Source organism: Lolium rigidum, chromosome 7 (assembly GCF_022539505.1).
Source record: "Lolium rigidum isolate FL_2022 chromosome 7, APGP_CSIRO_Lrig_0.1, whole genome shotgun sequence".
Taxonomy (NCBI): Eukaryota; Viridiplantae; Streptophyta; class Magnoliopsida; order Poales; family Poaceae; genus Lolium; species Lolium rigidum.
This window is the reverse complement of record NC_061514.1, coordinates 161,766,229-161,781,627: the sequence shown is the minus strand read 5'-3', so window position 1 is coordinate 161,781,627 and position 15,399 is coordinate 161,766,229. Positions and strand designations below refer to the sequence as shown.

The following is a 15,399-nucleotide window of genomic DNA, read 5'->3' as shown; positions in this document are numbered from 1 at the left end:
CGGCCGCTGCCACACCAGGCCCCGCCGACCTCCGCCGAAACGCACCGCCACCAAGGAGGACGCCGCCCCGCGCAGCTCCCCTCGCGTCGGGTAGAGGAAGGCCCGCCGCCGCCGGCACCGCGCGGGCTTTTCCCGGCGGCGCACGCCGGCGGCGGCCGGGGGGGGGGGGGAGGAGAGTGGAGGTGGGGAGGGGCTAGAACTAGGGTTCCGCCCCAGGGTCGCGCGGAGCGACCGAGGAGCGGGATAATGAGAGGAGGCCTCCCCGGTTGGGTTGACGCCAGTCGGTCGTACCTCACTACAAATTGCACTTGGGCGATGCACTGAACACACACAAATCATTATCATCAGTCATCACAGACGCCATGGCTACTCCTGCTCCGGTGGTTGTGCCTCGCATGAAGCTGGGCTCGCAGGGGCTGGAGGTCTCGGCGCAGGGCCTCGGCTGCATGGGCATGTCAGTCGCCTACGGCGAGCTCAAGCCCGAGCAGGACTTGATCGCGCTCCTTCAACACGCGGTCGCCACCGGCGTCACCTTGCTCGACACAGCCGACGTGTACGGGCCTCACACCAACGAGATCCTAATCGGCAAGGTCGGTCGGTTCTCGATTGGGTTCTTTTTTGGGTATATGAATGTGCGCTCAAGGGATTCCATGTAATGGCAGGCGCTGCAAGATGGCGTGAGGAAGAAGGTGGAGCTGGCCACCAAGTTCGGCGCTCTCGTCTTAGCCGACGGCAGCTGGGATGTCCGCGGGGACCCGGCGTACGTGCGGGCGGCATGCGAGGCCAGCCTCGCCCGGCTTGGCGTCGACTGCATCGACCTCTACTATCAGATTCGTATTGACAAGAATGTCCCCGTCGAGATCACGGTCAGAACCTACTTATATGTTCACTTCATTTAAACATTGAGAACTTCATCGTCGAAGACACTGATGAGCATGATTTCTTGACTTCCGTCGGCAGATGGGTGAGATCAAGAAACTAGTCGAAGAAGGCAAGGTAAAATACGTCGGGCTATCTGAAGCATCGGCGTCCACGATCAGGAGGGCACACGCGGTTCATCCTATTACTGCCATCCAGCTCGAGTGGTCCCTCTGGTCAAGAGACGTTGAAGAAGATATAATCCCCACTTGCAGGTATTTGCAACAATATCTACCAAACCTTGTCCCCATTTTTTTTCCAAGAGTAATTTCACAACATATCAAACTGTTCCTCCTGCTGTGTGTAATTCTACGAACAACTTCTTAATTATTTTCCTTCTCAGAGAACTTGGCATTGGAATTGTGGCATACAGTCCACTGGGTAGAGGGTTCCTATCCACTGGACCTAAACTGGTGGACACATTAACAGACAACGATTTTCGCAAGGTGAATGAAGAGCTCTACCCATGATCACCCTACATGCCGCTAGCTAGCTTACTTCTTTTCTAACAAATATCTCGATGCATTGCCAGTACCTACCACGATTCCAACCTGAGAACATGGAGAAGAATGCCGCCATATTTGAGCATGTGAGTGAGATGGCTGCCAGGAAAGGATGCACGCCCTCGCAGCTCGCGCTGGCCTGGGTTCACCACCACGGACACGATGTGTGCCCCATTCCTGGCACCACAAAAATTCAGAATTTCAACCAGAACGTGGGTGCTTTGTCTGTGAAGCTCACGCCCGAGGAGATGGCTGAGCTCGAGTCATTTGCCGCCATGGATGTTGTGCACGGTGATCGCTACCTCAACATTCACCCCAACACCTGGAAGGACTCTGAGACCCCTCCCCTGTCATCATGGAAAGCCACTTAGATATTCCTTATGGGATTTGATATGTGGACGGTTTATTCCCCTGGTTCAGAACAGTTGCACATGATTAAAATGATTCAATAAGAAGTCTGTTAATCATATAATATGAAGTATCGAGCTAAAGGAAGTGGAAGACAATATACTTGGTGTAATTAACATGAAGATCCTACTTATGAATGATGACATGCACTATAATAAACCACCACATACCATGGTATGTTACGTGGTAGAAGGGCATTTGTTTCATCACCACAACGGGTTCTACCACATGCACGGACTGTACGCAGTTTCGTTTCATAATCCATTAACCTTACTGATTATTATGTCCCCTTGAGTAGCTTATGCATTGTGTGATACTATAAAATACTGCTTATAATCCTTCATTAACAGATAAGGTTCCTGCATTCAGAAAATCTTAAATCAGTAGCAATGCTGTCAGCCTCGAGAATTTAAGGAGACTGCCAATTTTATCCGTGCAAAAGAAAAACATTTGGCTATCCAAATTAGTTCACACAAATGCACGAACACAAATCCTCAGCAGGACCTATCATTTTTTTCATCAACTGAAGAGGAGTAACAATTCAGGCTCATCAGGTTCAGAGAGCAAGGATATATTAGAAACTAAATCTTGTAGCATCAAGTATATGTCATCTCTCTCTGGATGATTCCGGTCTTCCACAAGGAATACATGAACTATATCTTTTAGCTCAATCCAACTGCACCCTGGTTCCTTCTTCACGTCGAGATTCCTCAATCTTGTTCTTACCTTCACAACATCATCCCACTTCCCCAATTTAGCATAGATATTAGACATAGCAACATATGCAGATACATGCTTTGTGCCCATGCAAAGCAACTTTTCAGTAACTTTTTCACCCATCTCCAAGTCCATTGAATACCAGCAGGCAGTGAGTAGGGCTCCCCATACCACCCCATCTGCTGGTACAGGCATTTCAGAGATGAACTTCTCAGCTTCTCTGATACGTCCGGTCCGACCAAGAAGATCGACAACACAGGTATAATGCTCCACAGTCGGAACTAGTCCATAGCTTTCCATGGAGTGGAAGAACCTCATCCCCTTGTTAACTAAACAAGCACGAGCACTGGCCATAAGGAGGCCCAAAAATGTGATCTCATTGGGATTGACATCCTGCTTCAGCATCCTCCCAAATTCAACTATAGCTTCCAGCCATTGACCATTCTGTGCAAGCCCATTAATGAGTGATGTCCAAGAAGCAACATTTGGCGATGTGATGCAACAAAATGCGCTTCGTGCATCACTGACACACCCACATTTCATGTACATATCTACAAGAGCTGTCCCTACATAGCCATTGGACTCAAAAGGAGTCTTGCAGAGGTGAGCATGAACCATTTTGCCTTGCTCGATGGTTCCAACAGCAGCACAGGCCTGCAATAGAGCAGGGAATGTTGACGGGCTGCATGCAATGGATAATCGGCACATGACCACAAATAGTTTTAGAGCTTCTGAAGGATGATCATTTTGAATATAACCAGAAATCATCGAGTTCCATGTTATCGTGTTTCTTTCATCCTTTATCTGTTCAAATAGCTTCAGCCCCTCCTCCAACTTTCCATTCTGGAGAAGAACTGACATCATGGAGTTTAAGGTCACGATATTTCTCCGCGGCATCTTTTCAAACATCCTCTGACAATGTTCAAGTCTCCCTTCAATACCATATATTTTAATCATCAGATTGTAGGAACCTGAATCATGCTCTGGCATCTGCGAGAAAACTACCTTTGCTTCCTCCGTCCTGCGCATTGCTATAAGTCCCGCAATTAATGTATTGGACGTGATCAAGGACGGCATTTCCAGGTCACTGTAAACCAGCAAGGCATCACCCACAGCATCAGAACTGCAGTAGAGATCCACAAGAGCACTGGTGATTAACTTCTCGGACTCAAACCCACTTCGAATCAAACAGCCATGAACAGATCTCCCGAAATCCAACGCTCCCATCTTCACACAGGCCCTCAAAACACTGTCGAAGGTGAACTCATTCGGCATCACGCCGTCATCCGCCAATATCTGCACAAACAACCAGATCGCTTTGCGGCAGAGCTCACCTGCTCCCCGTGCATGGCCTGATATAACAGCGGTCCACGCAAACACGTCACGGGGCGCAGGCATCCGCTCAAGTAGGTCCAGGGCGTCACTCGGCAGGTTGAACCTCACGAGCGCGACGACCATCGGGCTCCACAGTAGCTCGTTCCTCGGATGCAGCGAGTCGAAGAGCATGCGTGACGCACGCAGGTCGAAACACGAGGAGTAGAAGTCGAGAAGGGAGGCCCCAACGACCTCCAGGTTCTCAGACCCGGACTTCACCACCTGGCAGTGCACCTGCGCCCCGAAGCGAAGGTGGTGACCGCGGGCGCAGGCGCCAAGCACCGACGCGTAGGTGGCCTCGCTGGGGCTCACCCCCGAGCGGTGCATCTGCGTGGCTACCTCCAGCGCGTCAAGTGTGCTCCCGCGCCTCGCGTGGCCCGCGACCATCGCGTTCCAGGTGACAACGGTCCGGCGCGGCATTTCGTCGAACAGCCTGCGGGCGGCCGCCATGTCGCCGCTGCTGAGCAGAGCTGTGAGCCGCATGTTTTGCGCCGGGATGGATGCATCTTCCTGGGGCTGCGTCGACGAGTGGCGCGGCGGGAGCCTTCTTGCGTGGGTAGCTGGTGGTCTTGGTTTCCAGAAGGCGGAAGGTCTGGACCTGGAGAGCATGCAGTAACCCCGCGGAGGCCGGAAGGGGGATCGCGTGGCGGCGAGACGGCGTGGTGCTGGCGGCTAAGGAGTGGCGGAAGAGGGTGCCGCGACGGGTCGACGGACGACGGGATGACTGCAAGTAGCCGAGGAATCTGTCGAGCGGCCGGCCGGCGCCGCTCAGGGCGGACGCGGGTTGTTTGACTAACTTCTCGTGAACACGATGCTTGCGTTATATTTTTTCTTAAACACAGGGCTCAGAGCCCGGCTTTAAATTAATAAAGTTCCAACAGCAGCATCCAACAAAGTAATTACTTTCTATAAATGTTGCTAGTAGTTTACCCGGCCATCCAGAGAGTCTAAAAGGGGCAAAATGATCATGGTCGCTCGTTCATCTCGCCAGAGTAAAATTCTTCTCCCACTTTTCACTCCGTACCGTTGGATCCGGTCGTTATGTTTTCCACTTGTTCAGCTTCCAAGAGAGTCCATGACATGTAGGATCAAATACGTGCGGGGTCCAGCCGATCGAGCCGTGACAGTGCGCCGGTCATCATCACCTTCCTTCTTCACGCGTGGTGATAACCTAGACACCCAATCCATCGCCTCGCTCTCCTCCTCCCTACTCCCGCCTCCTTTCCTCGCCCCAATCGGCCGCCTCCTCTCCTCCCCCAATCGTGTGCCTCCTCTCTTCCTCCCAATTGGCGACCTCGATCGGAATGGAACGAACGACGACAAGCCGGGCAGGACGCGAGACGCGGCCGGAGACGCGCCGGCGGCGACCGGAGGCGACGGCGCGGCCGGAGACGGGCACGACGCGGGGCGGATGAAATATGCATATTGGGTTTCTTCTGTTATTGCCTTCTTGTTGGCATGCCCCGCACACCTGCACCCTGCGCTCTTTGTGTCCTAGTGGTCTTCCATTTTTAGTCATCGGAGATTTCTACGCTTCTTGCCTAGGTGCACCCTTAGTGGACACTTTCAAAGGATCACCAATAGCAATATCGCATGGTCCACTAGCATCTTCATTTTCATGCACCGAGCTGAGGGGACCATATGTTTGTCTTACCATACCCCTCTCTTCTAGAAATTATGCCATCAATGGTACTGTTCAGCAGATCATATTCATCTGAATTGTTTAATGCAATATGCATAGCATGTGATACCCTAATATTCATATTGATGTATTTCATCCGCTCCTCTGGCCCAGGCCAACCCCACCCAAACATGTCGCTGGTGTGTCTAGTCGGCAACCCAAACCTCGGTATTTTTTCTCGAATCGTCATAGAGCACAAGTATTGTGGAATTTCGGTAACTTTCAAGAAATGCAAGACATGCAAGTATGTGCTTGCAAGGGATCCCCTTTCGAATCATCCTTTGACAAGTTCGCACCTTATAATTTCGCCTCGTTGGGTCTATGTTCCACGTAGCACCTGGTCCTAACTTTATTCCTCCATGCCACAGTGAAGATGTTTGAGTCTCCTACCTGCATTCTTTCTAAGATCTCTATACCGTCAATCTTTGAAAGCTCACCTTGAAAAATATAGAACACAGCAGGAGTGAAGATGTTTGCAGCAGCAACGTCTAGTTCTCTGAAATTAGTAATTGGCACTGGTGTAGTCTGTGAAGCCATGCAGTCATCGTGGGCTTCGTTCTCACGGAGACGGACAATTGCGTTGTTGTAGTGCATAATCATATCAACAATTGTCATTTCCCCATCTAGGTGAAGGTCCAGACAAGAGTTTAAACTTTCACTCCGCTGGTTGCTTTTCATACCCAACCAGAATCCTTCAGAGAGATACGCTGCGGCCCAAAGTCTCCTCTTGTTATACATCCTCTTCATCCATGTCCCGGTTTTTGGGATTGCCATTTTCTCGTAAAATGCATGTCATCGCTCCTCAAATACTTGCTCCGAGGTGGTGTAATATAAAAGAGTCCCGAACTCGTTCAGTGACTTGTTAGGTAGATGCATCTTCATATTTTTTTTTCAATGTGAAAGCTGCAGATGCGATGCGTCACACCAGAAAATACTTTGCTGATTGCGGACATCATCGTAGCATCTGCATCTGTGATTACTGCATTTGGCTTCTGTTGACACATCGCTTTCAGGAAAGTGTTTAGAAGCCAAACATATGTTTCTTCATTCTCGCTTGAAAGGATGGCACACCCAAAGACCGTTGTCCCACGGTAGTTGTTCAACCCCACAAAAGGAACAAATGGCATCTTATTACTACAACATGTAAGGCTGTTGCTGACCCAGCCTGCTGAGCCTATCCTGGCGGGGTGCCTTTACAGCCGTGGGATTTCCAGCTTAGATGATCTACATCGTTCGTTCGATCTGGTCGGCGTGTTTTTTTGGCACTTTACTCTTTGTGTCTTCTCTGGCTGACATTTGGTCCCACTTGCTACAAGCCACAATTCACAACGATGGGTAAATCTTCAAAGGTGTGAAAAGGAAAAAAGAGACAGCTTTGCCTCGCACGCTCAACCCCCAGACCCGGCCCCGAGAGATGCAGCCCATCCATTCTCTCTTTCCACTCTTTCCTTTCTGCTCTAGGGTTCACCGCCTCCACACCCGCCGCCTCCACGCCAGCCGCCGCTGCCCGCTCCCATCAAGATCCGGCCGCCGCCCCGCTCAACACGGCCAGCAGTTCTTCCTCGTGCATCTTCTCGATCGCGCCTCCTTCCCGCTGTCACTCCCGGCCTCATCTCGACCATCACGGTACCAGGCGCGCAGCGACGGGGGTCGGGGAAACTCTGCTCCAGGGGGTTTCGTGGGGCCATGGAAGAGAGCTTAGGCAGAGGGGCCGACGGCTGTCTAGCCTACGCAGAAGGTGCGGGGTCTGGATGGGGCTTGGAGGTGCTTCATGTCCCCTGCTGAATTGCTGATCTACATGATAATAAACAGTGTAGGTAGCAACTGAACTCAGGTGTGTATCTCGCCAACTAGGAGCTAAATAGACAATCAGTTGAGCTGCAAGGATGGTCTGAGTTGTAGAACGTGCATCAATTATTCAATTTGGGTCTTACCCATGTGCAGAGGATGAAGCTCACATTCCATTCTGTGAATCTATTGCCACACAGCTAAATTGAAAGACTTAAATTGGACTGAATTGGCTAGCAGTATCAGGTGAGGTTTTGAGAATACAAAATAAGGCTCCATTATTTTCGATGCAACTTTTACTTAGAAGCCTGCCCAACAAGTGTTACCAGAATGTCAAAGCTTTTGAACTGTTTGTGTCGTACTGGCAGGTACAATGGCCTTTTTTAGTGTTTGAGGAAGAGATATATCATACTCTACACTCTGATTTGGGGAAAGTGACGGCGGTGGTTGTTGTCGTTCCTTCAAACAGCTGATTTGGGGAAAGTGCAGGTGATGGGTGTTGTCGTTGCTTCGGCATACTGGTTTGGTTGTTCTCAGTAGTGCCTGTGTCCGATCTGTTTCCCTTGGTTCGATTGGCTATTTTGTGTGGGGTGGAGCGGCCAGGGTACAGGGAGCTGGAGCGAGAGGGAGATTGAAGGGACAGGGTGATATGGTGGTGTAGTGATGCGACAATGGAGATGGTGTTTCGGTGAGGAGAGGCCTTCAGCAGATTCTTGCATGGCACAAGGAGGACCTAACACATTCTGGGCAGCACATGGTGTTCTTCTGGATGGAGAGGAAGATGCCTGCACAAAGGTGGGGGCGGGGATAAGCAGAGAGAGAGGTGGCGTCAGCCTTGCCATCTGTTTGCTCCCAAAAAATTTATCCTCTTCTCGCAATGGTGGAGCAGTTGCTGCACAGTCGCCGCCGCCGCCGTCGGTTGTGGCCGGTTATGTGTGCATGAGCATCCTTATTCTCTTTTCCCTGCCACCACTGCCGTGGTGCACAAGATGACTTGCAGCGGTGAGACCTGGCGCCGCCTTGGCTTCCATCTTTTTGTGGATGCCTCTTCACTGTCAGGTACAACTGCTCCCTCTCCCCTTCTGTTCCCAAATCAATGATTCACTTAAGTAGTTAAGTATCTCATTATTAGTAGTTGAGTATCACTTCTTTCAATTCTTTCCTTCATACATCTGAAGGAAGATATGAGATAAGCTCATCCATTTATTGAGATTGTGTTCTTATAGGTAGTGTGGAGAACTGGATATGAAGTCTGTAGACCTCGGTAAAACCAAGATGGATAGAAAAGACAAGTTGTATGGAAAAAAAAGTTATCCTAGGCCACCGCTGTAAATAGTGAAACAACTTGTATTAATTAGTAGAAGTTACAATTGTTAGAGTACGTAATGGGCTTGGGCTGGCGCTATAGCCCATTAGTATTAGGGTTAATTAGAGATAAGGGTAGCTTGCTTAGGGGTCAAGTAAACCTCTCTATATAAGGAGAGGAGATGTATCAATCTAATCAAGCAAGAATTAAGAAGGAAATCCCTTCCCTCTTGCCATCGGCCGTGGGCAAGGCCCCCGGCCGTCCCTCTCGCGCCATCCCTCTAGCAAGCACCATAACACTTGGTATCGCCTTTCCCGGGTTCGATCATGTCCAGCCCTCCACCGAGTTCTTCCCACCCGCCGCCGCCGCACTCCGACGTCCCCGCCGTTCTCTCCCCAGCGGAGATCACCGCAGCCCTCCGCGATCTCGCCACCGCGGTCCAGAGATCCACCTCTACTTGGCCGGCCCCTACGGGCCGCCGCCGGCCGCGCCACCAGCCGCCACCACCGGGCCGATGCTCCCGCCGTGGCAGCCGCCGCATCCGGCGATCTCCACCGCGGTCGCCGCCACCACTCCGCCCGGTTACGGTGGCCGTCCCAGCCCTCGCGGGCCCCGTCGCGGCCGTGGCCTCGCTGCAGCAGCCGGCGCTGCCGCCGCCCTCGTTCCCGTGGCCGTCCCGGCCCTCGCGGGCCCCGCCGCGGAGCCGGCCGCCTTCTTCCCCGCCGGGACGCCGCAGCAACGGCAGCTGCCGCCGCCACCAACGCCGCCGCCGCAGCCGCTGTCCTCACCGACGCCGTCCCTCGCTGTTCGGTGGGCAGCCGCAACAAGCAGCAGCCAGCCGCCGTCGCCACCAACACCGCAGCAGCGGCCGCCGCCGCCACCGACGCCGTCCCTCGCCTTCGGCGGTGTGGGAGCGACCTTGGCCCCGGCTCTACACCGACACCGCCCGGGATGCCCTTCCACCAGGTCCGCTTCCATCCGTCGCCGTCACCGCTTCCGGCTTGGATCGCTATCCGCCACGTGTCGGCGGCGGCGAGGCCGCAGCTGCCGCGCGCGGCCTCCTAGTGCGTCGGCATGTGCGGGAGATGCGTGATCCGCAACCGCAGCTCCTCCAAGTTGCGCTTCGTTGCGCAACGGACCTCGATCTCGTCCGCTTCGTCGGGGATTTTGGGCGTGCGGTTTCCCCACGCGGCGGCGGACATGCTGTTTTTCCCGCGGGCAGCGACCTCAAAGTCCGCGCCATCGATAGTTATCCGGCGGGAGAAGGCATGGTGTCACCGACGGAGCGCACCGCGTAGCACCACCGCATTCCGCCGCCGGCCGCCGCACGGGCTCCTTTTGCCCCGCCGGTTTCCATGGGATCCGGTGGCCGTACTCGGTGCACGTCCGACGAGCGGATGGTGTCCACTTTATGTTCAGGGGTCAACAATAAAGCGTCCGAGTCCATTTCAGGTTGAGAGTAATAAAACAAGCCGAGATGTAAAAGGCTCGTTTTTAGGTGTTAGGTTTGTGTTGCGTCGAGTCATGGTTTGTTTAGGTTGCAGCTCGAGGACGAGCTGCGTGTCCAGTGGGGTGTAGTGTTAGAGTACGTAATGGGCTTGGGCCGGCGCTATAGCCCATTAGTATTAGGGTTAATTAGAGATAAGGGTAGCTTGCTTAGGGGTCAAGTAAACCTCTCTATATAAGGAGAGGAGAGGAGATGTATCAATCTAATCAAGCAAGAATTAAGAAGGAAATCCCTTCCCTCTTGCCATCGGCCGTGGGCAAGGCCCCCGCCGGCCCTCTCGCGCCATCCCTCTAGCAGCACCATAACAACAATAAACATTTACTAGAACTGCATATCAATAAATATCAGATGACCTGCAAACTAAAATTTAGCCAAGTGGTTATTTTATTTTGTTGCTACACTATAATGCTCAGCGATCATAGTGCAATTGTTTGATCTTCGCCATGTCGTTGAAGTCATTCTTAAGTTGTTCATTCTGAAGCATTTGTATATACCAAAATGATTATCACCCCGTTATGAGTTGGAGCTGTATCTTACATGACAAGAATTAGACTGTGTGAGTGTGTGATAGTAAAGTTTTTTGTTTTGTTTATCTTTAGCCATTCGGACAACTAATTTTAGGTGGTAATACTTTATCCGGTACAACATTTGGCATGCCATTTCATGTGTGTTGTATCTTCTTGCCATCTACTACAGATGTATCATTATCTTTCATGAACATCGATACCATACCAATATAAATATTTTGTTATGTATGGTTTTATGCTATACTATTATGAAAATGGTCCCTAAGGATTAGTGATAGGGGCTTTTTATTCATGACCAACTGTATTTACTTCTGACTTCCTTTCGTGTGTACTTATAAGCACTTCATGCCCCTGTGGTAGATTGAGCTTTTTTCTTTTGGCAAAGAGGCTGATTAAGAGCCTATTTCAAAATTTCACCAAAATCTGGAGAAGTTCTCTGGAACCATCCATATAAAATGAACTTTGTGAGAAATGTTATAAAAAAGTAATACACATTTTATAGGTTTATAATGTCTTTGTTTTTATACTACATTCACCATCGACAAATGACCTTGTTGTTAGGTTTACTGAACTGCCGGGTGGACTGGAGGGTGGTGCTGACCCTCCAAGTTTCCAATGAGCTGAAAATTGGAAGCTGCTTAGGAGGCAATGCTTGGACAGTCAATTTGTGAGATACGCTATTATTGAGTTGAAGATAACATCATGTCGAGTGAGGATTCTCTTGTGGGTCACGAATATTTGACACGGAAGAGGAGTTAGAAGCGGAACAGGAGGAGATGGCTTATGCAACTAGAACACAGCCGCCACTACCAATGTAAAAGTAGTATACTCTGGTTTCTAATTTTGCGCAATGGCCTCATGTGAGTCATCTATGTGATTCTCAATACATGGAGGCCCCAGTCGATTATTTCCCCATTTGGCCTCTGTTTTACTTTCTGTGTTAATAGTTGAATGCTTTTACCTTCATTACATTTTGGAAGGAAAATATATCATGTATATAATTTGCTGCTTGCTGCCCATGATTCCCAATGAACCTAAGGTGCAGTTTACGGCAAAAATCTTCCCAATAAGACCCATCGCCCAATCATCTTCATGTTTTTTCTCTTATCTTCTTATGTGATTTTTTTTCTTTTCAGCAACCGCTAATTGTTGTTATTGCTTCTATGTTCGGCTCCTTTAGGAGTGTTCTCCACCTAGAGAAACAGGAATGTGATAGGCTGAAGGATAGAAAAAAAACATATTATGGCTTTTATTCCAATGTCTTTGGTACCTTTGGATGATCCATGCTTTTTAGAGGTTATTTCAGGGTTTATTTCGCCGTTCTCTAAATAATTTGTGGTGCTCTCCATTGTAGAAATCATGGCATTTTTTATTGTCGTTTGTTATAAATACACTTTCTGTATGAATAATATCTTGTGTTTCGCTAATATTGATCTATGGTCGATATTCTGAATTTCTTATATTTCTGATTTTTTATATTGGTCTAATTGTGTTTTTACCATATACAGATATACCCAATCCTTTTAGGTTTATTCATTGCATCTTCTGCAGGAAGTTTGCTTTGACGTCACTATTATTTGTTGTGGTTCAGGCAACATATTTTACTGCTGAAAATGGTACTGGCCAAAGCTTTTCTCAGCTATATAGTATTGTTAGCAATTTTATTTGAGTTCCCTTGCAGTGGGATTTGAATTTAGATCTATGATGAACATTTGGATTCTATTCCATGTGTGCATTACCGTGTTCGTTTAAGGGAGCTAATTGACTCACGATGTACATTTTGGTATTTAGGTGTTTTGCTCTGATTTTCTCACAATATTGGTAGCATATAATTTAGGGCTGAGTAGTGCTCTGGTATGTGCTATATTCTTTCCATGTTTGTTCCATGAATAAGAACTTTGAAAGGAATCGATAGGCGATTTCCCAGTTATCAGCTCGCCACTCAGGTATTGGAAACATTAAAGGCTTGTGCATTTGCTTAGTAATAAGTAATCATGGGTGGCTTACTATTTCATATGGTGGACTCAATTCTTCTCAATTTGTGAGCATTTCCTGGAAATGATGACCACAACCAAGCAGGCGACGTATGACTTCTCTTTTACATGTGCTTTAGTTTGTCAAGCATCTGGGGAAACGTATTGATTTGCATCTTAGAAAGAAATCCACCGGTCTTTTATTCCAAGCCCTCACACAATTCTTTTTTATCTTTATTGGGATTTGGAGTCCGCACGAAGCATTGTAGTATTTAGATAATCTATTTAGACTTGTTATGCACTACTGTGCCGTGCGTCAATATAGTTGTGTGAAACAAACACAATTTTCAAGTACAGGACATTTATCTTCAAGTACATTAGTGGATGTGCCATACTGTAGCTGAACTACCATATATGGCCATGCCACATTCTCTACATTATTGTACTTGACTTTTTAGCACTACATTGGAGATAGCAAGTTTTTGGTCTTAAACACCTACTGACGGCTAGGGACAATAATCAGGTGTGTAAACTGAAACTTCAGTCTGGGCTCATGCTAAATTGAGCATTATCTTCCAAATTTATTAGGACCATGTTCCTACAGGCTAAGTCAAAAGTAATACATATAAAGAGTTTTCGTTGCATTTAGAAAAAAATGCATATGCATGGCATCTCTTTTGATAAACCTACTATTGAATATATCTGGCTGAAATTGTGCTTTATATAACTAAGTCCAAGTTTTGCTGGATGTAAGGAAGAATTATTCTGAGATCCTAAAAATATAATCTATTCATGGCAAGCAGTTTTGACTGCATGGATAATTAAAAGTTTACACAGGAATTCTCTTATGGTACAAATCCCTGATACTGCTTTTTTTCCCATACGGAACAAACCTTGATCGAAGTTTTGGAGTACAGAACACCATTCCTTCATGTTCAGAACTCATGTGCAAACTCGCACCAGACGGCGGGTAAACTGATTTGTTTTTATTTTGTATTTTATCGTGAACCAGTTTAGCTTTTGTAACCATATCCGGAACATTTTGATTACTGGAATTTATTTGAGCTTGCGTGAAGACAAATTATGTCTAATTTTTTCTTCTTGTGGCGGCTTCCTGCTGCCGGGACATGAACTTCCATCCATATTCGCTGCTTTTATGTAAGATGCCTCAGTGTATTTCTTTTTTAAAAAACTTATACCATGTCGCAGCTATATTCTGGTGTAGTATACTTATTTGATTCAGCAAATTTCATGATTTATGCAGTGGTCAAACTATATATGCACGTATTCACAAGTTTTTTAACCCTTAGTCGGTTTCATTTGTCACCTTAGGAAATCTGTAAACTTCTGTTCCAGTTAAGAGACATTCAGATGTATATGTGTAGCCAATTAGTCTGGCAAGAAAAGAAGTCTATATGGCTGTACCTATAAATTGGAAACCTGTAACTATATATCCATTGATGAAGTGTCTTTCGATATATGAAGGCTAATTGGAAAACAAAAAAGATTTAGTCTGTGTTGCATTTGTGGTTGTCTCTCTGCAGCAGCTAGCTAACTGAAGTCTTCCAAGTTTCTTAAGCTAAAGTTTTATTTTTGAGCCATATGTGTATAAGCAAGTAGCAATAGTTCTAGAGGTCAACTGATTTTACACGATGTTGTTTCAGCTGCTAGGAGTCTGTTGGATGCTGGGAGGAAATATGATCACCTGATATTTCCCTTTTTTTTTTTTTGCATTGCTATCTAGACGTGAGTGAGATGGTATGATGGAATCCAGGTATTTTAGAGGAGGCGCACACTTTGGCTGAGCCAACTTATGGATTATGTTGCCCTATGTCAAGCTAAGCAGGTTTGTATGTAGTCTTCATAGTTAGAATGTCCCATTTTAAAAACAATCTAACACCGCTGATTTCTATCTTTTGTTCCTCCTGATGCGAACATAGAGTATGTATATATTATGAATAAAAGAATATTCTGTTGTTTAGCTTGGGCCGTGCTCATTAGAAACCTTAGAATACCTATCAAAATAAGGATTTGGCTAACTATCAATAGTTCAGAATTTATCAGTGTATCACACTATAAACAACTTAACTACTCATCCTGAAACATATATAACAAGATTTGTGGATTGCTGATCGTGCTTGCCACACGATATCCTGAAACATATATGTTGGTTTCAATCAGACAAACTAATAAATATCAACACAAAAAATAGAGATCCTAGCTCGCTTCATTTTCACGATCCCAACTTTTTAACCTCTTCTGATTAGAATTCTTAGAGATAGAGCCAACAAGATATGGCTTCCCTAATGTCAACCATTGGTCAAAGGTTTGGCTTACGAAAAGGATGAACATTACAAAGATCAATCATCCACGAAGTTCACAAGATCAGCACATTATAGAGTATTTTGAGTAATATTAATGACACAGCTTACCTTGCAAGTAAATAGAGAAAGGAGAACTGGTGTCTTTAAGATACACTTTTTTTTTGTATGCCTACTATGCAGTGCTTTGCGATTGCTTTTCTCCGACAGTCCACTCTTCTATGGTTATGCAGATGTCATTGATATGGTGACTGGTATTATGCCCATTGTCAATATTGGTGCTAAAGGTCGTCCAGCGCCTAAGAGAACTTGATGACTCGGTGATACAAGGTTCACACTCGCTTTCTTCCTCTATGGTCAACATGTCCTTCAAATC

General features: G+C 47.5%; 1 protein-coding gene across 1 annotated transcript; it reads left to right on the top strand.

Moving 5' to 3' along the window:
* Positions 1 to 380: 380 nt before the first annotated feature.
* LOC124675767 (probable aldo-keto reductase 2) lies at positions 381 to 1,792 on the top strand. The gene is made up of 5 exons (XM_047211840.1): positions 381 to 590; positions 663 to 866; positions 961 to 1,133; positions 1,262 to 1,364; positions 1,451 to 1,792. The coding sequence occupies exons 1-5, from the start codon at positions 396 to 398 to the stop codon at positions 1,790 to 1,792; spliced, it is 1,017 nt and encodes a 338-aa protein (XP_047067796.1). The 5' UTR covers positions 381 to 395.
* Positions 1,793 to 15,399: the final 13,607 nt, after the last annotated feature.

Coding starts and splice junctions, on each gene's coding strand:
- LOC124675767 (XM_047211840.1), top strand. CDS start 396: ATGAAGCTGGGCTCGCAGGGGCTGGAGGTCTCGGCGCAGGGCCTCGGC. Junction 867..960: donor ATGTCCCCGTCGAGATCACG/GTCAGAACCTAC, acceptor TTCCGTCGGCAG/ATGGGTGAGATCAAGAAACT. Junction 1,134..1,261: donor GATATAATCCCCACTTGCAG/GTATTTGCAACA, acceptor TTTCCTTCTCAG/AGAACTTGGCATTGGAATTG.